This window comes from Plecotus auritus (assembly GCF_963455305.1).
Source record: "Plecotus auritus genome assembly, chromosome: 12".
Taxonomy (NCBI): domain Eukaryota; kingdom Metazoa; phylum Chordata; class Mammalia; order Chiroptera; family Vespertilionidae; genus Plecotus; species Plecotus auritus.
In genome coordinates this window covers 9,631,733-9,657,221 of record NC_137778.1, presented here as the reverse complement: position 1 = coordinate 9,657,221, position 25,489 = coordinate 9,631,733, and the positions used below count along the sequence as shown (strand labels likewise).

At 47.8% G+C, this 25,489-nt stretch overlaps 1 protein-coding gene across 1 annotated transcript; it reads left to right on the top strand.

Moving 5' to 3' along the window:
- Positions 1-1,856: 1,856 nt before the first annotated feature.
- Positions 1,857-13,739, top strand: CTSE (cathepsin E; the record flags this gene model as incomplete). Its single annotated transcript, XM_080648293.1, has 9 exons — positions 1,857-1,924; positions 2,537-2,693; positions 3,044-3,161; positions 4,219-4,337; positions 8,862-9,061; positions 10,402-10,524; positions 11,338-11,479; positions 11,573-11,671; positions 13,575-13,739. 9 exons carry the CDS (start codon positions 1,857-1,859, stop codon positions 13,737-13,739), a joined length of 1,191 nt encoding a protein of 396 aa, XP_080504419.1.
- Positions 13,740-25,489: the final 11,750 nt, after the last annotated feature.

Genomic DNA, 25,489 nt, shown 5'->3' with positions numbered 1-25,489 from the left:
GTTCCCTAGGGTCAGGGGTCAAGGATTGGGGCTATTCCCCAAGCTCTTTTGATGTCTTTTTAACATTTAGAGCCCAAGGCAGGATTCAACTTAGCTCCAAACCCTGTCTGTTTCTTGGGTTTTGGAGATGGAAAGCAGAGCTGATCTCAACCCAGGTCCCTGCCCTCCAACCCAGAGCTCGAAGGTATTGTCACGTGTGACAGCAGTGATGGCCTCTGCAGCCCTCGCTCAGGCAGGTTAGGGTTGGAGGAAGATGCCCTCTATCTTCACTCAGGGAAATAAAGCCCACCCTCTGTGTGGTAGGTGGGATGTCCACAGAGATAAGCACATGCTGAGGGGCCTCACATGCTGGGATAGCGAAATGCTGAGCCCTGCCTCCCCCTCCCCCTAAGTCCACGGACAGACAGGATGCTGCTGCTGCTGAATTGTGTCCCCCAAATTTCACGTATCGAAGTCCTAACCCCCAGTACTTCAGAATGCGACTGTGTTTGGAGATGGGACCTTTAAAGAGGTGATTAAGGTTAAACGAGGTCCTATGTGTGGATCCTAACCAATATAACTGGTGTCCTCATAAGAAGAGGACATTTGGACACAGACACACACAGAGGGAAGACCACGTGAGGACACAGGGAGGAGATGGTGGCCATCTACAGGCCAAGGAGAGAGGCCTCAAGCGAAACCAGCCCTGCTGACACCTTGATCTTGGAGTTCCAGCTTCCAGAATGATGAGAAAATAAATTTGTGCTGTTTAAGCCACACAGTCTGTGACCCTTTGCATGGCAGTCTGAGTAAACCAATCCAGGCACCTGCTCCAGGACCCCTCACCCCCAGCACCTCTCTGGCTTTTGAGGGCCACCTCTGTTTTCTCCTCTGAACCTCCCCCTACCCTACAGTCCTGGATTCATCAAGTCCTTGGGATCAAAAAGACTGGCTCCACAATCCACTGCCAAATCTTCCCATTACAGGGGCTTTGGGGGTGCTGATTTCTGTTTCAAAGTGGACTCGGGGGAGTAAACTGCCATTGGGGCTCCTAAGGGGCTGAGGAGAGAACAGGAAATACAGACAAAACAAACTGATTAATGCTACATTAGAGCCCTGGCTGGTGTTGCCAAGTGGTTAGAGTGTTGGCTGGCCCACCAAAGGGTTGTGGGCTTTATTCCTGGTCAAAGGCACATACCTGGGTTGCAGGTTGCATCCCTGGCCCTGGTCGGGGTGTATGCGGGAGGCAACCAATCAATGTGTCTCTCTCACATCGATGTTTCTCTCTCCCTCCACCTCCCTCTCCCCCTCCCCCTCCCCCCTGCCTTTCCATGCTCTCTAAAAAAAAAAAAAAAAAATCAATAAAAAAAATATCCTAGGGTGAGGATTAAAAAAAATAGGAGTTGGAGTCGTGCTCCGCATGTGGCAACTGAGCTTCCACCGCTCAGGAGCCTTCAGACAGACTCATGGTAACTAACAGTAGGTGGTTCCCACGTTTCCGGGGGCAAGGTGCTCCCTCAATTAATTAAGGCAGGGCTTCCTGGGTCAGGGTGGGTGCCAGATTCCAGGAGATGCTGAGCCGTGGACAATGCTCTTAGCCTTAGAATCTGGGTGCACAGATTCCCAGGTCCCACCCCAGATTCCCTCCCCACCCCCGGGAGTGAAAGGAGCCGAGGGGTGGAGGGCGAATGCCCGTGGCACACGCTGTGTTTGCTCTGGGCCTGGCTGGCGACTCCAGGGGCCTTATCATTGTGTCCTCAGACCGGGCTGGGCGGGTCTGCATGCGGGAGATCTGGTCCCACTGCCCTGTGGCACCAAAGAAAGGAGAAGTGGAGGGAAGGCCGCGGCAGAGCGAGAAGGAAGCTGCCGGCTGTACCATGAAAACGCTTCTTCTTTTGCTGCTGGTGCTCCCGGACTTGGCGCAGGCCCTGGGCCCCCTGCACAGGTGAGGCCACATCCCAGCACTGTGTCCAGCGGGGGCAGTGCCCTGACTCAAGCTGAGGGCTCCTCTGGGAGGGGAAAGCTGATGGGGAAACAGGAAGGAGAAGAAACTGAGGGCTCAGGAAAGGTTTTCCAAGCGGCCACCTTGTGTTAGCCATAGTCTCCAGCCCAGCACAAGCCACTCCTGGGCCTCCACCTCTGACGGAGCTGCCTGCCTGAGCCCCAGGGACCTTCTCACGTTGGAAACAGCAGGACTGTGCAGCTCAGAGGACCTGAGCACTTCCCCAAGGGGCTGACCACTGCCCCCAGAGTTTTTCTGTCCCTTTGAGTCAGCCCCTCATGGTGTTCATGTAGACGTGCAGACCATCCCACAGCCCCATCGCCCCTGATCTCCAAGAGCCTGTCTCTGGGAGGGAGGGCCATCTCAAGTCGAAGGGCCTGAGGGTCTACAGGAGGCTGGGGCAGAGGGGCCCTGATCCTGCCCAAATCCTGGCACACTCCTTTACAGACCCCCTCTGGTGTAACTCCCCAATTAACCTCTGGGGAAATGGGGCAGGGAGGGGAGTCAGAGAGAAGCAGGAATGCATCTCTTCCTCACAGGGGGCTTTGTCCTCAGGGTGCCCCTCAGGAGGGGTCAGTCCCTCCGAAAGAAGCTGCGAGCACGGGGCCAGCTCTCCGAGTTCTGGAAATCCCAGAACCTGGACATGATCCAGTTCACCGAGTCCTGTACGATGGACCAGAGTGTCAACGAGCCCCTCGTCAACTACTTGGATGTGAGGCCTCCTGGGGCAAAGGCTGGGAGGGGGACACGGCCTGGCATGGCGAGTGGGCAGCAGCACTGAGGCAGTGCGGATTTCTCCTCTGGGATGACCCATATGCCCGGGTCCCTGTGGACTTGGCTGAATAAGCCCCAGGGCACCTGAATGTGTGGACCTCTGTGGGAGGAAAGGGAGGAGCAGGATAGTGGTTAGATTTCCTCCCTCTCTGCCCTTCTTCTGATGGCCATTTCCCAGGTCTCTGAGCCCCGGTCTGTGCTGGCCCAGGCCCTGCCCACGGAGCTCCCCCTGGGTCCCGCCCCCTCCCCAGCACACACAGCCAGCTCCCTTCCCTCCCTGGCCTGCAGATGGAGTACTTTGGCACCATCTCTATTGGCTCCCCACCGCAGAACTTCACCGTCATCTTTGATACCGGCTCCTCCAACCTCTGGGTCCCCTCTGTGTACTGCACCAGCCCGGCCTGCAGTAAGTGGTCCAGGAGCCCCCACAGGGAATGGCTGAAGGCCAGGCCTGGGATCTGGAGCCTGGCACCCTGGGGGAAGGGGTTGGGTTCCCGTAACTGGCCATCCCTGCACACCAGCCTCTCCTCTCCTCCTCTGCCTCTGCCCTGGGACTGCCTTCAGCAGAAACAGGGCTGGGTCAGGAAGAAAGTTAAAATTGATTGCTATCCAAGCTAGCAACTTCCATACTGACCAGAATCAGCAGGGGGAAACTCTACCACCAAACAAATGCACATTTTTGAATACTTTCCTTGGAACACCTCAAGGAATGTGGGGGACAATTCCATTGCAGTGGCTCTTTCTGGGCAGGTTGGTGGGTCAGGTTCCAGTGTAGACTGTTCACCTGCATCTAGGAGGCCTGGTGACCTCACTCCCAGCATAACAGAGAGGGGCTGGTGGGACAATGGGGTGGTGGACCCATTTTGCCAGAGGTCACTCCGAGGTCTTTGTGGAAACTGGAAAAGGAAGAGCTAAGGAAAGGCGTCTCAGTCCATGTAGGACAACGTTTAGTGACGATGCCTCAGGCAACACTCAAGGTGTCCATGGGCTGTGTAAGATGTTGGGAGCGACTTCCTGGAATGGCCAGTGTTTATCCTGAATTTCTTTAGAATGCCCGTCTCTGACCCCCAGTGGTTGGCAGAGGCTGATGGCTGGCATTTATTCTGTGTGCCTCAGGAGCTCACAGGCAATTATGTTTGCCCAGCGACAACTATTTGGCCTCCTGTTAGCCCACCACGTATGTCTAGAGGGGAATGTAGGGGTCACTAAGGAGGGCCATGGCCAACCTTTCCAGATGCACCTGCTCATCACTGTGTCCTCAGACTGGTCAGTGAGGGAGATTTGGTTCCCACTGCCTCGTGGGACAGAAGAAAGGAGCGGTGGGAAGGAAGGCTGAGGCAGAGCGAGAAAGGAGCTGCTGGTTGGGTGGAAGTTAGGGAAGCAGCTCTGCACTCTGGGGTGTGGGGCAGGGATGAAGGCAGTGGGCTGATGGCCCAGGCAAGAGCAGCACCTTTGCTTTCCAGAGACACACCCCAGGTTCAGCCCTTCCCAGTCCAGCACATACAGTGCCCCAGGGAGCCACTTCTTCATTCAGTATGGGACGGGGAGCTTGTCCGGAGTCATTGGAGCTGACCAGGTCTCCGTGAGTATAATTCCTTCATGTTCCCTCTCTTGGTCAGGAACTTGGGAGACAGAACACCGTTCAGAGCTCTTAGGGGAGTAGTTTCAGATCTGCCTCAGGAAGAGGTGGAAGCAAGGAGCTGGAGCTGGTTTCCAGCGAAAGGGGAGGCCTGGCCAGGCCTGAGATGTGGCCGGCCATGGGCCAGTCTGAGCAATGTGCTAGGTCCCAGAGAGGCAGCAGGGGGGTGAGGTGGGGGGTGGGCGGGGATTCCTGCGGGACACAGCACAGGGCAGAAAGCAGGGTTCACAACTGGACCAATGGCCCCAGGGCACCAGGCCTCCATCTTGAAGGAAGAAGATGTCCAAGCCGGGGCAGACGGTGGGAACTCAGTTACTGAAATAAGGCAACAAGGTAGGGGCTGGGAGTCCAATCACAGAGACAAGGCAGAATCCGAGTCCAAGGTCAGCCCTGAACTCGATGCTGAGCTCGTGAGCTGCTCCTTAAACTCCTGTTGACCAAAGGTCCTGTGGGTCCCAGAACTGTGGGAACCTGACCAAGGTGGGGACAGAGAGCCAGGGGAGCCCTGGTCCTGCCCTACCCAGGGTCATGGGCACAAGCGCAGTAGTCCCCGCTTTTCCACGGTTTCACTTTCTGTGGTTGTAGTTATCCTCAGCCAACCACAGCCTGAAAGTATTAAATACAACATTCCAGAAATAAACAATTCCTAAGTTTCAAACTGCACACTGATCTGAAGGGCAGGATGAAGTCTTGCGCCACTTCACTCCGTCCCACCCAGGATGTGGATTGTTCCTTTGTCCAGTGTATCCACACTGTATGCGCTCTCTGCTCATTAACCACTTAGTAGACAACTCAGTTATCAGACCAGTTAGTTATCAAAGAGAGAAAGAGAGATCACTTTAAGTACCTTTTATTAGTGTATTATTTTGTTCTATTTTATTATTAGCTATTGTTCATCTCTTACAGTGCCTAATTTAGAAATTAAACTTTATTATAGGTACAGATAGGGGAAAAACAGTATATATAGGGTTCAGTATTATCCTTAGTTTCAGGCATCCCCTGGGAGTTTTGGAATGTTCACCCTGTGGATAAGGGGGGACTGTTGTATACGCCCAGGCCTTTGGGGAAATAGAGGCTGACCCACTCCTGATGAGCACTGTTACAGTTCTGGGGGGTCCTGCCCCAGGGCTCAGACTCCATCAACATCCCTTTAAAGTGGGTGGGAGTAGGACATATGAAGTGGAAAAAAAAAATGCCAAGAGCAAGAAACACAGCATCTATGTAAAAAATACCACATACAGATAAAACAACACACTGTATTTCCTGTTAGAACATACGTAAAAGTACAAATGACTGCTCAGAAGGCTATATCACATTCCTAACTGATCATCATAATTACCTCTGGGAAGCAGAAGAGGGCATGGAAAGGGAATTGTATCCTTTGGCTTGCTGCTTATCTGCTGGCTCGCTGGGTGGTGTGGGGCAACAGCCAAGCCCACAGCAACTCCAGCTTCCCTTGGTTCCTCCTTCAAGTCTCCTGGCTCCCAGCCCAGCTGCATGTTTAACTCCGTAAGAGACGGTGTCAGCTAGAGCTACAGGACACCCAGTCATTGAGGCTTAGAGGCAGGGAGAGAACAATGTGTGTTCTAGTCCACCCTCAACCTCTAAGTTCCAATTCACTCTTCTCCCACCTGACATCTGTCTTCCCTTACGGACTGCCAAACTGTAGACTTCAGTCTGCAACAACAGGACAGAGCGAATTCCTACTGTACACCATTTAACCAGCACCTGCAATGGCATACGGTCAACTGTCCAGAACACAATCCTTTTTGTATGTAGCTCCTAATGGCTCTGCTTCTCTGATACAGATAAGCAAGGACATGCTAACAATCGTGGATGCAGCTAATGCAATCCTTATGAGACGATTATAGCCTGAAATGTATATACTAGAAAAGCTGAAAATCAACCATCTAAGCATCTACTTTAAGCAATAAAGAATAAGAAAACAAGCAAACCACAAACAACAACAAATCAAACCCAAAGAATGAAGGAAGGAAATAAATAGAAGAATGGGATGGATGTCAATCAAACAGAAAAGTCATACAACAGAGAAAATCCACAAAGCCAAGAATTAACTCTTGACAAAGATTAATAAAATTCGTAAACCTCTAACAAAATTAATAAAAAACTGAAAGAAAATACAACTTAATATTAGAAATGAAAAATAATGTATTAATAAGGACCCTGAAAACATTAAAATGATAACAGGATATCAAGAATAATTTTATATTGATAAACTTGACAATTTTCTTAAAAAATGGCAAATGCCTTGAGAAATACAGCATGCTAAAACTGACACAAGAAAAACATAGAAAATGTGAATACTCCAATGTCTATTTAAATATTGACTGCTATTAAAAATCTCTCCACAAAGAAAACTCCAGGCCCAGGTAACCTCAGTGGTAAATTCTTCCAAACATTTAAGGAAGAAATAGCGCCAACCTTACACAAATTCTCCCAGATAATTGATAAAGAAAGAACACTTGTCCTAGTTGGTTTGACTCAGTGGATAGAGCATCGGCCTGCAGACTAAAGGGTTCCGGGTTAGATTCCAGCCAATGTCACATGCTTGGGTTGTAGGCTCGATCCCCAGTGTAGGGTGTGCAGGAAGCAGCCGACCAATGATTCTCTCTCATCATTGATGTTTCTATCTCTCTCTCCTCTCCCTTCCTCTTTGAAATCAATAATACACACACACACACACACACACACAGAAGGAACACTTCATAATATCACGATGTTTTATAATAACATCAAAAACACCGAATACCTACAAGTAAATTTAACAAAACAATGTGCAAGATCTGCAAAATATTGCATAGTAAAATTAAGAAAGATCTATATAAATTGAAGATAAACCATGCTTATGACTCAGTATTATAAATAAGTCAATTTTTTAACAATCAAAATAAGAGCAATTTTTATTAGAAATTCACAAGCTAATTCTAAAATTTATATGAATATGTAATACAGTCTAGATGAAGAAAAATACTACCAAGTATAAGACATTATGAATATATAGTAATTTAGATATGTAATATTGACACAGGATAGGCAAATAGAAAAATAGAACAGAATAGAAAATTCAGAGACTACTCACACAGTCACCTGACCTACATTGAACATGAACCTGAAGTAGAGGAGATGATGGTGTAGTAATTAAATGGTACTAGGTCATCTGGATATTCATATAGTAAAAAAAAAAAAAAAAAAGAATCTATAGTGATTCCTACCTCACACATCAAAGCACTTCTCATAGACTATAGATATAAATGGGAAAAGTAAAACAATAAAGCTTTTAGAAGAAAAACATAGAAAAATATCTTTATGACCTTAGGTAGGCACAACTTTCTGAAGTTACAAAACCCACTAATTAGAAAGAAAAAGATTGATAAATTTGACTATATTGAAATACACATCTTCTGTTAATCAAAAAAGACCATTAGAGAGTAAAAACACCAGCCACAGTCCGGAGATGTTTCTAATATATACATCCAACAAAGGACTTGATTCCAATCAATAAGAAAAATGCAGACAACCTACTTCACAAAAGGAGATATCCAATGTCCAATGTCATTAGTCGTCAGGAAATACAAATTACAACCAAATGTACCCGCTGCATATCCACTAGAAGACTGAGAAGGAAAAGAAGGCAACATCCAGTGTTGGTGAAGATATGGAGCTACTGGCAACTGGAACTCTCAAAATATTGGTACTGAAAACATTGATTGATACAAATCACTTTGGAAAATTCTGTCACTATTTATTCAATTCTGTCGGCATTTACGCACACTCTATGATCTAACAATTTTATTCCCAAACATATACCCAACAGAAATATGTACACATGTTCACCCAAAGACAAGTACAAGCTGCATTATTAGCAATAGTCAAGTACAGGAAACAACCCAAACATGCCCCATGGTAGAATGCATACATACTGATGGCATATTCATACTGTGTAATACAAAGACAATGAACAAATCAAAACAGCATGCAACAAGCGTAATGTTGGGTGACAGAAGCCAGCTACCAAAGAATTCATACTGTATGATTCCATTTATATAAAATTCAAACATAAGCAATGCCAATACATGCTGTTAGAAACCAGGAGACTGGTCACTTGTGAGGAAAGGTGTGATAGTTGGCAGGGTAGAAGGCCAGGGCGGGGGGCGCCTTCTGGGGATTGCAATGTCCTGTTTCTCAGTTTGGGAGCTTGCTCACATGGGTGAGTACAGTTTGTGAACACTCACTGAACTGCACACTTCCGATTTCTGTATTATACTTTGACAAAAAGGGTTTACATTTAAACATTGAGTGGGACTATGGCAAAAATCATTGTGCCTATTTAATCAAAAAGAGTTGAGTCGAAGAAGAATTAGCTTCAGGAGAGAGGAGAATCTGGGGACCTGAGGCCCTTTGCCAAGGATCTCCTGGGCAAATTTCCTCTGGGCTTTCTCCCATCAGGTGGAAGGGCTGACTGTGGTCAGCCAGCAATTTGGGGAGAGTGTCACGGAGCCTGGCCAGACCTTTGTGAATGCAGAGTTTGATGGCATTCTGGGCCTGGGATACCCCTCCTTGGCCGTTGGAGGGGTGACTCCAGTGTTCGACAACATGATGGCCCAGAACCTGGTGGACGTACCCATGTTTTCTGTCTACATGAGTAGGTAAGGCCTGAACGCCTGCCAGGCTGAGGTCAGTTATAGCTCCCCCTGGGCATCACGGTGCCACTGAAAGAGCACTAGGTGTGGCAGTCACACACTGGGGCTGGATCTCTTGTTAGTCCAGCTGTGTGATTTTGGGCAAAACACTTAACCTCTCTGACTATTGAGAAAATGGGATTTGCCTCAGAAAGTCGTTGTGAAGAGCACTTTGTAAACTGTAGCACGCTGGACTAATTTAAGGAATACCTGGAATTAGATATTCCTTTATGCAGTCAATAAATACTTCCCAACCCCTCTTATGTGCTGAGCACAATGCGAGGCACTGGGAACACAGTGAAGCTAGAAAGACAGTCCCTGTCCTCAAGAAGCTTAATCCCAGTGGGGGAGACAGGAAAAAATGTACAATAAGCTGATAATAAAATAATCACATGTTCATGGATGGATAAGCAAATGTGATATATACATACAATAGAATACATTCAGCCTTAAAAAGGAAAGACGGTCTAATAGGTGTCCTCAAACTTTTTAAACAGGGGGCCAGTTCACTGTCCCTCAGACCGTTGGAGGGCCAGACTATAGTTTAAAAAAAAAACTATGAACAAATTCCTATGCGCACTGCGGGCCTGGGACGAGTCGGCTGCTAAGCAGGACAGGCAGCGGCACCCAGTGGGCCGGATAAATGTCCTCGGCGGGCCGCATGTGGCCCACGGGCCATAGTTTGAGGACGCCTGGTATAACACATGCCACCACAGGGATACAGCTTGAGGACGCTATGCTAAGTGAACTAAGCCTGTCGTCACAAAAGGACCCCTTGTATGATTTCACTTATAGGAAGCATCTAGAGTGGCCCAATTCATAGAAATAGGTAGTAGAATGGTGGTTGCCAGAGACTGAGGAAGGGGAAATGGGAAATTATTGAATGGCTGTAGAATTTTGGTTTTATAGGATGAAAGGTTCTATAGACTGGTTGCACAATGGTGTGGATATACTTAACATGACTAAGCTGTGCACTTAAAATGATTAAGATGGGCCCAGGCTGGGCTGGCTCAGTTGTTTGGAGTGTCGTCCCATGCACTGAAGGGTTATGGGTTTGATTCCCGGTCAGGGCGCCTAACCAGGGTTGTGGTTCATTCACAAATCATTGGGCAGAGCTGTCTCTCTTCTTTTGCCCAGAAAGTCCAGACTAACCGACTCACAGTCATTGGAAGCCCTGGTCTCAAAGCCCGAGCTTGCATTTCTGCCTGTCTAGGTACTTGGTGGGAGTGATCAGACCACGAGGCGGGAACTCATTCCCAGGATTTTCCAGTGGCCCTTCTTGGCAGCCTGCCTTTCTCTCCCTGTAGTGACCCAGAAGGTGGTGCAGGGAGCGAGCTGATTTTCGGAGGCTATGACCACTCCCATTTCTCTGGGAGTCTGAACTGGGTCCCGGTCACCAAGCAAGGCTACTGGCAGATAGCACTGGACACGTGAGTATCCTCCACAGAGTATGGTGTTGAGGGAAGAACTCATAACTCATAGCAGGCACAACTCAAATTGACCTGAATGGAAGTGCTGGTCACTGGGAGAGGATGCCAGGAGCCTGCATGAGGCTAGAGGCGTGGAGGTGCTGAGCAGAGGTGCAGGAAGGAGCATCAGTAACCAGGGTGACAGGCACGCAGTACCAACTACCAGCTTCCTTCCTTGTAGGAGTCGTGCACCTTCAAGTCAACCCATGGTAAATACAAACACTCCACCAGCTGCTTCTTGTTCACTCAACATAAATTAACACAGAGACAAGGGCTGATTGAAATGGGGTGCAGAAGTGAATTGGATTCAGATTGTGCCTGCATAAAGGATGCACAGAAGGTGAGACGCACATACAAGCAACTGCATGTAAAGAGGACAGTGATCAGTGCTCCATGAGATGTGCCACCAAGGTGGCCCAGCAGACAGGGCAAGGCAGCTTCTATCTGAAGAAACCCTCAAGGGTTTCATGGAGGTGGCAGCATTGACTGAGCTCCCCCTCGAACCCTCACACACGCATCTGGGCATGGAGCAATTGGGGACGTGGGACTGGATGTCTGACACCTTCCTGGCACTGTATTAGACAATGCAGGGATTCAAAGAAACATAATTCAAGTGTCAACTCAGCCAGGAACAAGTTCCTGCAAGGTTCCAGCCATGTGCCAGGCATGTGCTTCAGGTATCAGAGAGCTCAGCAGGGAGTGAGAGCTGGAGGCTGGAGAAAGGGGACAAGAGGAGAAGAGGTGAGGGACTGACGATGCTTCCTGTGCCCTCAGAATCCAGGTCGGGGGTGCCGTGATGTTCTGCTCAGAAGGCTGCCAGGCCATTGTGGACACAGGGACCTCCCTCCTCACAGGCCCCTCGGATGAGATCAAGCAGCTGCAGAAGGCTATAGGGGCAGAGCCCGTGGATGGAGAAGTGAGTGCCTGTCTGGGTGGGAGTGGGGAGAAGGGAGTGGGCCTCTCTTGTGAGATGGGAGATTTTAAACTGATCCTCTGTGGTGTGTTTTAGTATGCCGTGGAGTGTGACAATCTCAATGTCATGCCGGATGTCACCTTCACCATCAATGGAGTTCCCTACACTCTTCAACCAACTGCCTACACCCTGCCGGTAAGAACTGTTTCCTCACTTCGGGTAGTGAACACACAATACAGTGTACAGATGATGTGTTACATAATTGTACACCTGAAACCTGTATCATTTTATTAACCAGCGTCACCCCAATAAATTCAATTGAAAAAAAAAGCACACACACATGACATACACACATATATTCACAATATAGCAGAAAAGAATTAAAGGGCTGTTTCCTCATTCTGCAAGTCACAGGGCCTTCCCCAGATACCTGCCACTTCCCCTTTTCAAACAGTTGCCTGCACTCAGAGGCCACATCTATCCCAAGTCCCCTCGCATCTTACCCTGCACTAAAGTGGCACTTCCTCGGGGAAGGACACAGTTGCCTGTGTGTGGTGGAGAGACCACTGGGCTGGTTCTCTAACTTCCTGCTCGGCCACGAAGCAGCAGCAAACCTGAGCAGGCCATTCAATGAGGTTCTCTGACATTGTCACTAACCTCAACCAACCAACTCAGACCGGGGATGCTATTATCCCATTTTATAGACCAGGACATTGAGACCCAGAGAGTTAATGGTTCTAGATATGAGATGCTTGGGGTGGGAGGTACAGAATAAGGTTATATCTCTTCTAATATATATACACAGATTAACATGCTCCTCAAACCAGAGAATGCCTTGGTGCAGTAGTCGTGTAAGTGTGAAGGGAGAGGTAGAAAGGGAACTTACTCCCAGGTGTCTGAGAAATCCATGACCACCTCATACACAGTTGGCTCAGATTTTCAGTATCGTAGTTCTTTGGTGACACACTTTAATGCACTAACCTTGCCTAAGAGTCACCACAGCATCAATGTGACTGCACCAGAATCGAGAAACTAAAGGATAGACTGAGGGCTTTAGGGATTTACCTACCCCCACACATTGATCTCCATTAACCCCTTCCCTAAGCCACGTTTATTGTTATAGTAAAAGTGAAAACAAATGTCTTACTTTAAAACACAGCTTCATGTCAAGTCCCCTAATCTCCTCCAACAAAGGAATTCTGCAGCTGCCATTGTGAACACCACACTGAGGACAAGCTAGACATTTCAACTGCCAAAGTCATCAGTCTCTACACCCTTCACCACTCCAGCACCCCCCTCCCACCTTCACCCTATGTGAGTCCCTGCCCACCCCCACACCCTTTCCTGTACCCAATATGGTGCCATTGTCCTTTTCTGCCAGCAAATTTCCATCAGAGCCACCTCAACCCATCACGGATGCTGTAATACCTTTGCATTCTTATCCCCGTCCTCTCAAGAAGGCTCTTTAGCCCTCCGCAAATCTTCCCACTCCCTCATCAGCAACCTCAAACTTCCAGTGGTTGTTGGAAAGACCACACTTGTCTGTTAGATCCCAACTCTTTGCCAAACTGAAAAATAAGATTGGGGGAGGTTACACTCTTCTCGTGGAGTAAGGGATGCCCACTTGCCTTACACCTAGTAGGAGCCACTCAAGCGATTCTTTCCAGAACAAGAAAATAGCAGTGGCTAGCCATTTATAAGCAGTTTCTCTCCTTTGAAAAATTTGACTTGAGCTCCACCAGAAACTAAAGAAACCAGAGTTTAAGTCAAGGTCTTCTAATGCCAAACCTTTTGCTCTCCCAGCCGTGAATTAAGGTTTTGGTTTTCCCAATGGTGAAATGGTGTTGGGGGGTGGGAGTGTATAATAGATGAACAATTCTCAAAATTGTAGAACTTAGAAGCCCAGGCCCACATCTATGAAACGCTTTATCGAATACATAGGTATAGGTGTATGAAGCAGGAGGAAGAACGCACCAACCAAAACTGCGAGGCAGCTGTCTGAGGCCATCCGGTGTGGTCACCACCACCACACAGTGTAGCTGAAGGCAGAACTCCTTCCTTCTTCCCCTGTCACTTACCTTCTTCTTCCCAACCCCAGGACTTCGTAGATGGAATGAAGTTCTGCTCCAGTGGCTTTCAAGGCCTTGACATCCAGCCTCCATCCGGGCCCCTCTGGATCCTGGGCGACGTCTTCATTAGACAGTTTTACTCTGTCTTTGACCGAGGGGATAACCGTGTGGGGCTGGCCCCAGCCGTCCCCTAAAGAGGGGCCTTGTGTCTGTGCCTGCTGCCTAACGCCCCTTGGAAATCCAGCTGGGCCTGTCAGGTTGGGGCATTATTCACACCTGTCAAAAAGTCGTTTCCAATAGATTGCATTTGTTCAGAGGGGCAACTTCAATTAGGAATAAACACAGCTGAGACCGCATGCGCGCGCACACACACATTCACACATTTCCATATATCACCACCTCTACCACTATCATGATAGGATTGAGTTGTATGCCCAAACTTTTTATTGCTTTTGGCTAACATTTTATTATGGAACGCTCTAATTATGGACATTATGTATAGAAGCAGAGATTATCCTATATAATAAAAACGTAGTATGCAAATTGTCCCCTCAACCGGGAGTTTGTCTGGGAGTTTGACTAGGGGGCGGGGCTGGCTGCGGGTACCTGGCTGGCAGCCAGCAGCCGCTAGGGACCCTATGCATACTCCACCTGCACATGGCCAGGACTGTTTTATTTGCACCACTACCCACTCCTCTCTCCAGCCCCACATATCTGGATTATTTTGAAACAAATTCTTAGCATCACACCGTAAGTCACCACATCAAGGATTTATCCATAAATCCTTCTAACTTCCTAAATGCGTGTTCAGTGTTCAAGTGGTTCCTATTGCCTCATAAATGTTTGGTAATGTTTGCAGTTGACTTGTTTGTATCAGGATTCGCAAGTCCACAAATTACACTTACTTGAGATGTCTCTTATGTCTCTTTTCATCTGTAGAGTTTACCACATTCTGAACTTTGCGGGTTGAAATACAGAGGTGCCATGTAACATGGTTCTCTGGACTCATCTTTCCTATAAAATGGTAGTTGGATTTAGGGGCCTGATTTTGTGGCAAGAATACTTCATAGAAGGTGCTGGGCACATCCCACTGTAACCCATCAGGAGACAGGTAATGCTTGGTGTCTCTCTAGTCGGAGTGGTAGGGATGGTGAATGGGTCCCAGAGTTCTCAGCCTCATCCATCCATTTATGACAAATTTTCCTTTGGTATTTTTTGAAAAATTTTCCCTTTATTTTCTTTTATTTTTGGTATTTTACCTCAAGGTTTTTGCAGCCATTGATGATCAGTGTTTAGATCCACAGTGTCGTTAGGGGGAAATACAAAACAGGGATTTTTCTAATTCTGTTTTCCCTCCTGTATTTGTTAGCTGGGATTCTTTTCTAAAAATAACTTTAAAATAAATAAAAATAACTCTTTTACTCGTAGACACAGAGAATAGACTGCTGGTTGCCAGAGGGGAGGGGAATTAGGGGACTGGGTGAAAATGGTGAAGTACAAATTGATAGTTACTAAACAGTCACAGGGATGTAAAGTACAGCTTAGGGAATATACTCAATAATGTTGTCGTAACTATGTATGGTGCCAGGTGAGTACTGAAAATATAGGGAGAATGCTTTATAAAGTATATAATTGTCTAAATACTATGCTATACAACTGAACTAATCCTATATAATAAAAGCCTAATGTGCTAAGTGTCTGGTCATCTGGTTGTCTGTTCAACCAATCAAAGCGTAATAATGCTAATGATATGCTAAGGCCGCTCAACTGCTTGCTATGACATGTACTGACCACCAGGGGGCAGATGCTCCCACTGGTAGGTTAGCTTGCTGCTGGGGTCCCGCCCGATCAGGACTAAGACAGGCCAGACATGCCCCAGATTCCTCCCATGGTTCCTCCCCAGTTGACCAACCTCCTGCATCCCTCCCTGGCCCCGATTGTGTACCGGTGGGGTCCCTCAGACTGGCCTGTGCCCTCTCACAATCCAGGACCCCTCGGGTGATGTCGGAGAGCCAGTTTCGGCCCGATCCTGCAGGCTAGGCTGAGGGACCCCACTGGTGCGCGAATTCGTGCACTGGGCCTATAGTAGAAAATAATATTGAATATAAACTGTAATTGAAAACTAAAATTTTAAAAATAATAAAATAAAATAAGGCCCCCCCAAAACCCCTCTTTTATCAACTGTTTGCTCACCATGAGTACAGCTCATACAGGAAAGGCAAAATTACTCCCCCCCCCCCCACTTTCTTTACCAGTTTCAGAATAATGAGTGTTTCAACTTACTGCAGTTTTTTAGTGCTCAATCACCCCACCTTTACTTAGCCAGTGGGCCCTGAACTTTTGACTTCACACAATACAAAGAGTTGTTCCATAGAAGCATAGAACAGACTGTGGAATCTCAGAGGCAAGACGGGGGAGGGTGGGTGGGTGGGAAGAGATCAACTAAAGAGCGTTTATGCATAGCTGCATAGCCCATGGACACAGATAATAGGATGGTGAAGGCCTGGGGTGGGGGGTGGGGGGTGGCTAGAAGCGGTCAATAAGGGAGGAAAGGGGACATATGTAATTCTTTCAACAATAAAGATTTAATTTAAAAAAAAAAAAAGACTTGTTCCATTTCCCAAAGAGTCCTGGTACCACAAAGTGTGTTTATATGTTTGTTGTAAATGGAAATACTTCATAGTATGGGGGGTGGGAGATGGAGAGAGACAGAGAGATTACAAGATACAGAGAGAGGCTCTGAATGAACCCTTCCCATTTGTGGAGCCCAGGGTCGGTCCATCGGTCCATCCGTCCATGCTGAGGAAGCAGACATGGAGAATCCGGGTCTGAGGCGCACCCCCCACTCTCATGGGATCTTTTGCCACCAGAAACAACTTGTCTTTCTTTTCCTTCCTTTCACTTTTTTTTTTTTAAATGGAAATATCTTCATGCCTTTTCTTATTATAAAATATGTGACAGTCCTTCATGCTCCTCCCCCTTGGAGATAAGCATTATTATCATGTGAAGCTGTTTGATACAGACCGTTTTTTGCCCAGAGAAACAGATGAAGGTGAGTATTGGTAAGAAAGTCTTGCTCTTTCTTCAGGAAAAGAAACCATACTCGTTTCTAAACCGTTCTTCATTGAACAGCAGATCTCGTGTCAGACAGACAACTCATTCCTTCTCACGTCTGTACGGTGTCCATTTATTTGTCAAATCCTCTCTTAATGAACATTAGTTAATTTCGGGTTTAATTCAACCCAATCTAATAAACACTTATTACTTATTTTGTGCCCAGTGCTAAGTGAGGCACTCTAAGGCCCGGGAGACAACCGGCCCTGGCTGTCCCTTTGGGCAGTAGGGGTGATGGAAAACACACCAGGCTCACAGATAACCTAGATCACATCTGACCTCCACCTCTCACCAAATTGGTGACGTTGGCTAATTCCTTCATGTCCGTCAGATCCACTCCCAGGGCTGCTGGGAAGAGTCAGAGCTTCACCTGGCGGGAGCGCGTGGCTCATGCTGTCTGCGGCCCTTCCTCTTTACGTATCTTGGTCAAAGTAGATCATGGCTCCCACACACATACACACTTTTTTTGGTTTTGTTTTCACTTATTTTCTTCACTGAATTATTGCTTTTAGATTCCATTAAGAACAGCCTGATCCAAATAAGCTCTCAAAGTAGCATAATAGAGTGGTTAGTAACACAGGCTCCGGAGTCAGGCAGCTCCTGGCACCAGGGTGGGACCTCTGCACCTCAATTTCTTCATCTGTAGAATGGACATGGTAATAATAACTGCCCCATGGGAATACTGAGAGGATTCAACAGCATGATGTATGTGTGGGAACACTCAACTAGCTTGTGCGTCTGTGCTCGCCCAGGGCCTGACTGGCCTGCACCCAGCACAGGCACATTGCACACAAAGCAGAAGCCCCAGAGTAAAAAGGCTGAATGACTTTTCCTCTAAAACAAGCACTCCAAGAGCCAAGAGCACCTGCAGGCTTCCTCCCTGCAAAGCCTGGGCCTCCCTGGTGTGTTGATGGCCGCCTGGCACCAGGAGTCTATGGGATGGGGCCCTGGAGTATGAAAGTGACACTTACACCACAGGTGCAGGAAGTGAGAGCGACTCAGTCCTCAGGCGGCCCTAACCCAGTTCCACTCTGAGCACACTGGTCCCTCAGGGCAGAAGTGACACCTCAGTCAGCATCAGCTAAATACTCCCCACCCTCCACCCCCCACCCCCACTGTGTAAAGCTACTTAGCCCTATTAGCTGCTGTGAGTTCACAACACTGACCTTTGTTCTGAGTGACCTTCACATCTGTGGTGTTAGTCCTCCTCCATGTCCTTGTCCCATGACCCATGTCTGATTCTAGGTCACAAACCCCTCAGGGATGGGCCAAGTGCTTTGGCCAAGCTTCCCTGTGCCACGGGAATTGTCAAAAGATGCTAAATCCATTTCCTAGGGCTGCCGCAACCAAGTGCCACGGACTGGGTGGCTTAAAACAACAGAAATGCATTGTCTCACCGTTCTGGAGGCTCGAAGTCCAAGGCCAACAGGGCCATTCTGGCTCTGAAACCAGTAGGGGAGAATTCCTCCTTGCCTTTTCCTAGCTTCTGGCAATCCCTGGTGCTCCTGGTCTCATAGCTACAACCCTTCCATCTGTGCCTCTGATGTCACATGGTGTCCTTCTATGTGTCCATGTCTCTGTCTTTTCTCCTCTCTTGTAAAGTCGCCAGTTATATTGGATTAAGGTCTGTCCTACTCTAGTCTGAGCTCCTGTCAACAGACCGAACCTTCCAGGACCCTGTTTTTAAATAAGGTCATTCTGAGGAACTGGGAGCTAGGACTTCAACATGTCTTCGGGGGACACAATTCAACTCGTAACAGATGCTTTGCTAACTAACTGCTCTTATATTTGATTTTTGGCTTCTTAAAATCCTTTCAGAAGCTTTCAGATATTTATCTTTCTTTTCTTCCCCCATCCCCCCTCACAACAAATCTGTGAATAAGACAGAACAGCTTTTATTACCCTGTTTTCTAAATGGGGAAATTGGAGTATAAAACAATGAGACAGTTTGTTAAAAGTAGAAGTGAACCCATGGCTCCTGACTCCTAATCCACAGCTTCTCATTTAATCGCTTCCCCCAAACCCAGGGGATCTCGAATGCAAGGATGGCAGGTAGATTCTAGTCAGTCCCCCCTGCTGGCCCCCAGTGACATTTGCTTTTTAAAATAAAAATGCATTTGCTGCTGAAAGGTCACTGGTTGCTGATCCCAAGAGGACCCCGACAGCGTCCTCCTGCTGCTCCAGTGTGGAAATAAGGCCCTGCTGAGAGGATCCACGGAGCCTGCTATTCCTTGGAGGAACTGTCCCTCTCCTGTTCTCTGTGAGCCTGGCTAACTGTCCTAGGTTCCTGTCATCATCAACATTACAGGGGCAAACACAGGCCTTAGGTTACACCTCTCAGATTCTCTCTTCTGAAAATCGAATGCTGAGTGGGACCCCACAGCTGAGGCATGCGTGGCGAGCACACGGAGAGACAGCTCCCAAGTCCCCAGTGCCCAGACCACCAGGGCCACTCAGCTCTGTCCTCCCTAGGCCTTGCTGCTCATCTCTTCCTACAGTTACTAACTGAAAAGCTCTGGCATACACACCTCCTGCTAGGGCGGGAGACCAGAGGACTGTCCTGCTGTGGGAGTCGGCGGTCTCAGGACTATGAGTTCTGATCACTTCTCTAAGTCAAGTTCGAGAACATGGCTCGGTGACTTCGGCTCATCAAAAAATGTGTGCTTGGAAGGATGGTAAGGGTAGAGAAAAGGTGTGAGAACTTACTTAATATCCCACCCACCTGGGCTGTGTCAAGGACACCAGGACTTGGAACTACAAGTCCAGACCTCAGGACCATAACAAGCTCCTACTTGAACCATGGCCAGCATGGCCAGGGGTGAACCTGAGGAGGGGCGGTAAAGGATTAAAGAAGACAGACAAGAGAATACAGTTGGGGGCCGGGTGGATCACTGCTCTCAGATGGAGACACAGTGACACAGCCTGTAAGCTGAGTCTTTATTTTATAGTCAGATCCTATGAGGCAAGCAAGGGCGTGGTCAAGAGGTTTACAATGTTCTCAGGAGTTTTGAATCTACTTGATTACATGCACCTGAGAACTCTATCGAGCTTTGTTTTGGCAGCACTTGCTGCATCTCCCGCAGCCCACATACTCAGCCACCTGGGACCACAGGTTCGGGCCATAAGGTCAAGCTTTGCCCTCCAAGTTGGAGACCTGCTTTGGCTTTGCCAAGAGAGAACCGTGCCCTCTCATCAGTCTGAGGCTTGAACCTGTCCAAACGCTGTAGCCACTCTCCACACTACTCTTCAGTTTCAACATCTGCCTCTAGTCTTCTCAACATGTGCCAGGTTATGATGTATCTGGTACTAACTACTGTACCAGATAAACCCCCAAATCACCGTGGTTTGAACAATAAGCGTTTATTTCTCATTCATGAAGCGTTCAGTTGAAGAATCACATGATTCAAAGACCTGGGCCCTTCTGTCTTATGGTTCCCACATGCCCTGGGACCTCAGAGTTATTTGTTATGTCCTGCAGACTGGGAGTGTGGCAGATCCTGCAAGAGGCTTTAACGTGCCAGGTACCAGGCAGGACACTTCCTCTACACATATTCGACTTGAGCTCCATGTGGGCAGGAGCTCTGTCTCGTTCACCATTCTATCGGTTCAGGAATCATGGTCCATGGTCACGCCCATCTACAGGGGCTGGAAATGCCATCCAGCTGTGATCTGGAGGGGTAAGGGGGCTTTGATGAACACCAGCAGTTTCTATCTCACAGCCCTCCACCTGGGATCTTTTCCTTTCTCCTGCTTCTTTTTTTTTTAAATACATTTTTTATTGATTTCAGAAAGGAAGGGAGAGGGAGAGAGAGATAGAAACATCAATGATGAGAGAGAATTATTGATCAGCTGCCTCCCACATGCCCACTACTGGAGATCAAGCCTGCAACCCGGGCATGTGCCCTGATCAGGAATCAAACCGAGACCTCCTGGTTCATAGGTCACCCTCAGCCACTGAGCCACACTGGCCAGGCTCTCCTGCTTCTTAAATGCGAGTGTCTCAAGTTCTGCCTCACTTCTCTCCTCTCTCTATCCCCTGCCCCTCTCACCTAGGAGATGAGGTGCCTCTGTAGTCTATGGAGGCAACCCTCCTGTTGACATTTCTAAGTAGTCATTGCAAAGCTATGAAATTTTAAAAATAACTCCTCTACCTTTGTTTCTTGCCCTACACCATCTAAGTGGAGGTCAGGCCTGCCACTCATTCATTTACCTAACAAATATTGACTGAGCCCTCTCTGGGTCCCAGTTCTTTAAGGGGAAATTTGTTAAATGCCTGAGTCAGAAGCTAACATTTTATTGGGAAGTTCAATTCAAAGGAAGCAAGAGATGGAAAAGGGAAGTGAGGAAGAGAGAGAGGGGAAGAAGTACAAGAAGATGAGTTTCCAAGCTGACTACAGATTGGCAATAAACACAGCTGTTGCTCAGTGCACAGGACATCTCCAGCAAGGCCAGGAGGGTGTGTGCAGCTCAGAACCGTCTAAGGGCGTGGGGTATGGGGCAAGTTTAAACTTCTACCTGCTGGTTTCTTTTTCTCCTGTCTTAGTTGGTCAGAGCCTTGACTGTGGGCATTTAGTCCCTGCAATTCTGATTCATATTCCTGGTCTGTCCAGAAAGCTGCTGGGTAGCTTAGGGCCTTTGGGAGACCACCAGCCCAGTGCAGGCCCTGGACCGGTTTCCTCTCCGTTGGCTCCCTTCTTGCAGGCTCCTTGACCAGGAAAACAGCACAGGCCATCACCAGAATTGGGGGGAAGCAAGACAAGAGGCTGGGACTGGGGCTGGGTGGGGTAGAGGAGCCAGGGCCAAAGCATCGAGCAGTGGGGACAGAATCGTGAACAAAACAGGGTTTTCTCTCAGTGAGCTTAATTGGTGTCAGGGAAATGTCCTGCTGGTACATCAACCTCAATCTTGACCAAGCAGAAGCCCCATAATCCCCTTCTGATCTCACTGTGTTTCCCATCTCAGCTGGTGGCATCACCGCCCCTTGGTTATGCAGGCTCATTCTTCCATCTGCCTCACAGTCCTTCCCACTCCCCAGCACACCCTCAGGTTCAATTAATATTTATTGAGAACCCCCTCAATGCCAGAAGTGGGAGAATGAAGGATGTCTTACTCCCCACCGAATACTTAGCACCTAGCTCAGGTCCTGGCACACAGTAGGTTCGCTGTAATATCTGCTGAATGATTGTACATGTCTGTGATTTAATCATCACAATGGCCCTGTCAGTAATGTCACAAACTTGCTGCTGTGACTTGTTTCCTTGTCCCCATGCCCTTGTCATTACCTCTCACCAAGAGTATTTCAAGAACATCTGGGTGCACTGATTCTGGTCTCTCCTCTTTCCAGACACATTTCTGAAACTTGGCTCCAATCAGTGCTCCAAACTTCCCAACAGCTCCCCACTGAACACCCAATGAAATCCAAGCTGAATCAACAAATCAACAAATGACAAGTGTTGGCGAGGATGCGGAGAAAAAGGAACCCTCGTGCACTGCTGGTGGGAATGCAGACTGGTGCAGCCACTGTGGAGAACAGTATGGAGTTTCCTCAAAAAACTGAAAATGGAACTCCCATTTGACCCAGTAATCCCACTCCTAGGAATATATCCTAAGAAACTAGAAACACCAATCAGAAAGGCTATATGCACCCCTATGTTCACAGCAGCACCATTTACAATAGCTAAGATATGGAGACAGCCTAGGTGCCCGTCAGCAGATGACTGGATCAGAAAACTGGTACATCTACACAATGGAATACTATGCTGCCATAAAAAAGAAGGAATTATTACCATTTGTAGGAACCTGGATGGAATTAGAGAACATTATGCTGAGTGAAATAAGCCAGTCAATGAAAGAAAAATACCACATGATCTCACTCATTTGTGGATAATAAAAAACATTATAAACTGATGAACAAAAAGATAGATACAGAGGCAGTAAAGCATCAAACAGACTGTCAAATTACAGCGGGAAGGTTAGGGAGAGGTGGGGGAAATAAGAGATCAACCGAAGGACTTATATGCATGCATATAAGAATAACCAACGGATGCAAAACATTGGGGGGTGAGGGCATGTATGGGAGTGGGGTGGGGGGGCAATGGTAAGATATGTACACATATAATACCTTAATAAAAATATATTAAAATATACATATATAAAAATAAAAAGAAAAAAGAAAAAAAAGAAAATGTGGTACATATATACAATGGAAAAAAAAAAAAAAGAAAGAAATCCAAGCTGACAGGCTTTCAGGCTCTCCAGGGCCTTGCCTCAGTCAGACCTTCTGTCCTTCACTCACATGTCTTCCATCCGGAGCCCAACAGAACCACCCCCATTTTCTCACTCGCACACTTTTGCTCCCAGGATTTCTTCTACCCTGTTCACCAGGGGAGCACGCTTCCCCAAATGACCCCTTCTCTTTTTTTTCCTTTTTATAATTTTTTATTGATTTCAAAGAGGAAGGGAAAGGGAGAGAGATAGAAACATCAATGATGAGAGAGGACCATTGATTGGCTGCCTCCTGCACACTGGGGATCAAGCCTGCAACCTGGGCATGTGCCCTGACTGGGAATTGAACCCTGACCTCCTGATTCATAGGTCGATGCTCAACCACTGAGCCATGCCGGCCGGGCCCCAAATGACCCCTCTTCAATGATTGTTAAGATTATATTGAAGGGATGTTAGACACAGTGCCAAGAAAAAGCAGATTGAAACGTCAGCCCCGCGGGATGCATGCTGGGAGGTGGTCTGCCCTGCCTGGGAGCCTGTCTTGTGCACAGTCTTTTCTGCAGAGCAGAGATGCAGCATCTCCTCTCCACACCCCAGATCACTTCTTATGTTGCACCTGGCTCCCACCTCCCCTTCCCACGCACCTGCACAGGTTCAGATCCTTGCACCCCTCAAGCTCGGATTCCAATCCCTCCTTTCCATAAAGCCATTTCCTCCTCTCGGAGTCTTGTAAATCCCCACAACCCTTTCTTATGCCATTATACCCACATTCCTTATACCATTACTTGCACCGTGCCTTGCTTGCACTGATAAAATGCAAATATCCACTATGTGTTCCCTAAGGGACAGACTCAGATAATTACATGACTGCATGCGGGGGGGAGGAAGGGGAAGGAAGGAAGGACATTCAGTGAGTGCAGCGTCAGGGCCTCCCCCGCAGGGTAGAGGCTGCTTGTCATTCTCCACTGGAGCACATGTCAGAGCAAGAAAAGGGAAGCTGCCAACTCTTGATCCATGTGGACAGAGGAAGTGGGGACTAGAGTCTAAGGATGGTTGGTGACTTGGCTGCCAAAGGTGTTCATGATAGTTCTTCAAACATCCCCCGAAGGTATAAATTTCGTCCTGTGTTCAGAGGCTGCAAGGACTAGCTGACCACAGCTCACTTCCCCTACCCAAAAGTGTAAGTTAGACAGACATGAGCAGAGCAAGGCCAAGGGGCCAGGTACAAAAGGTCACCAGGCAGAAAGCCCGGGGTGTGTAGCAACAGGCAAAACTAGGTAAACAAGGACCTCACCCCAAGGTTACCTTTCCTTCCATAGCATATCGCTGGTCATGCGGTGTAGACCCCCTGACTTTTCCTCCCTAAAGATGACATCCAGGTCTCACTTGTATTTCAGCTCCAGGCCCAGAAAAGCAGCAAAATCAGGCAAGTGACATGGTGGCTGCCTCTGGACCAGCTGCAATGACTAATGACACCCTGTCCTGGTGCCAACCAATCAGCAGAGACCACAACACTGAAAGAGCACACCTGGAAAGCTGATGCATATTCTATGGAGACCCTTCCCTGAAACCTCCCCTAAAATTCCAGCCTGCGAGAGAGAGATAAATACCCCCAACACAAAGGACCTCACTTGTGGTCTCCCCCAGGGGAGTATGCCTGCACATTTCCTTCCCCCCTTCTTTACTGTAAGGGACCCCACAAGACTTGCAACCAGGGGAGCAGTGGGCAGTGGCAGTTCGTCCTGGGCTAACCCCCTGAACCTCTCTCCAAGGCCCCTATTTCTCTGACTTTCCTGAGCCAGAGCAGCCCAGCCTGGGCTCTCCTATTGCTTCTTCCATGCCCTTCTTTGTTTCCCTGTCCTAAGTGTGTTTTTGCTGCAGCCAGTAAATTCTTGCTTGCTTTGCTGCACTTTGTCTCTTGACTGAAATTTTTTTTCTTCAAGAAAACAAGAACTGAGGTCTCTCTCTCTCTAGCTAGCTCTCTCTCTCACAGATGCACACACACACACACACACACACACACACACGTTTAAAACCTGGTCTCAGAAAAGTTGAAGAATGATGGTCAGGGATTCTAAAGGGCAACAATTTAAGAACAATTTGGTAGGCATAAATCAGGGGTTGTCTTGAGGGTGGACCAATGCATCCTTTTCCAAGTAAGCAACAAAGAATATTTTGGGGAAACATGCTCTGGAGTTTTTCCAACTTCAGAGGAATATTATTGAGTATTAAAGTCCAATATTACAGTTCATGGAAAGGCATATTTGCTAACTGGAACAAGAAAATGACCTTCAACTGGAGCTTTTGCTCCATCAAAAACTCCATGCCAAGGCCTGTACCTGGCACTGTGGCTGAGTGTGGGGTTTGAGGTTACTAGCTCTGCCTTTGAGGAATGTGTAGTCTAGTTGACAAGACCAACATAGACTGTAGCAATGCAGCAATATCAGAGACTTGTATTGGACACAAGGAAAAACATTTTGACAGTTAAGATTATTAAACAAAGGAATGAGACACCAAGGAGAAAAAATCCCATCTCAGAAGGAATGGGGAATGGAAGGGTACATCAATTGTATTGAGCTGTAGGGGGACCCCTTGAGACCTAGTG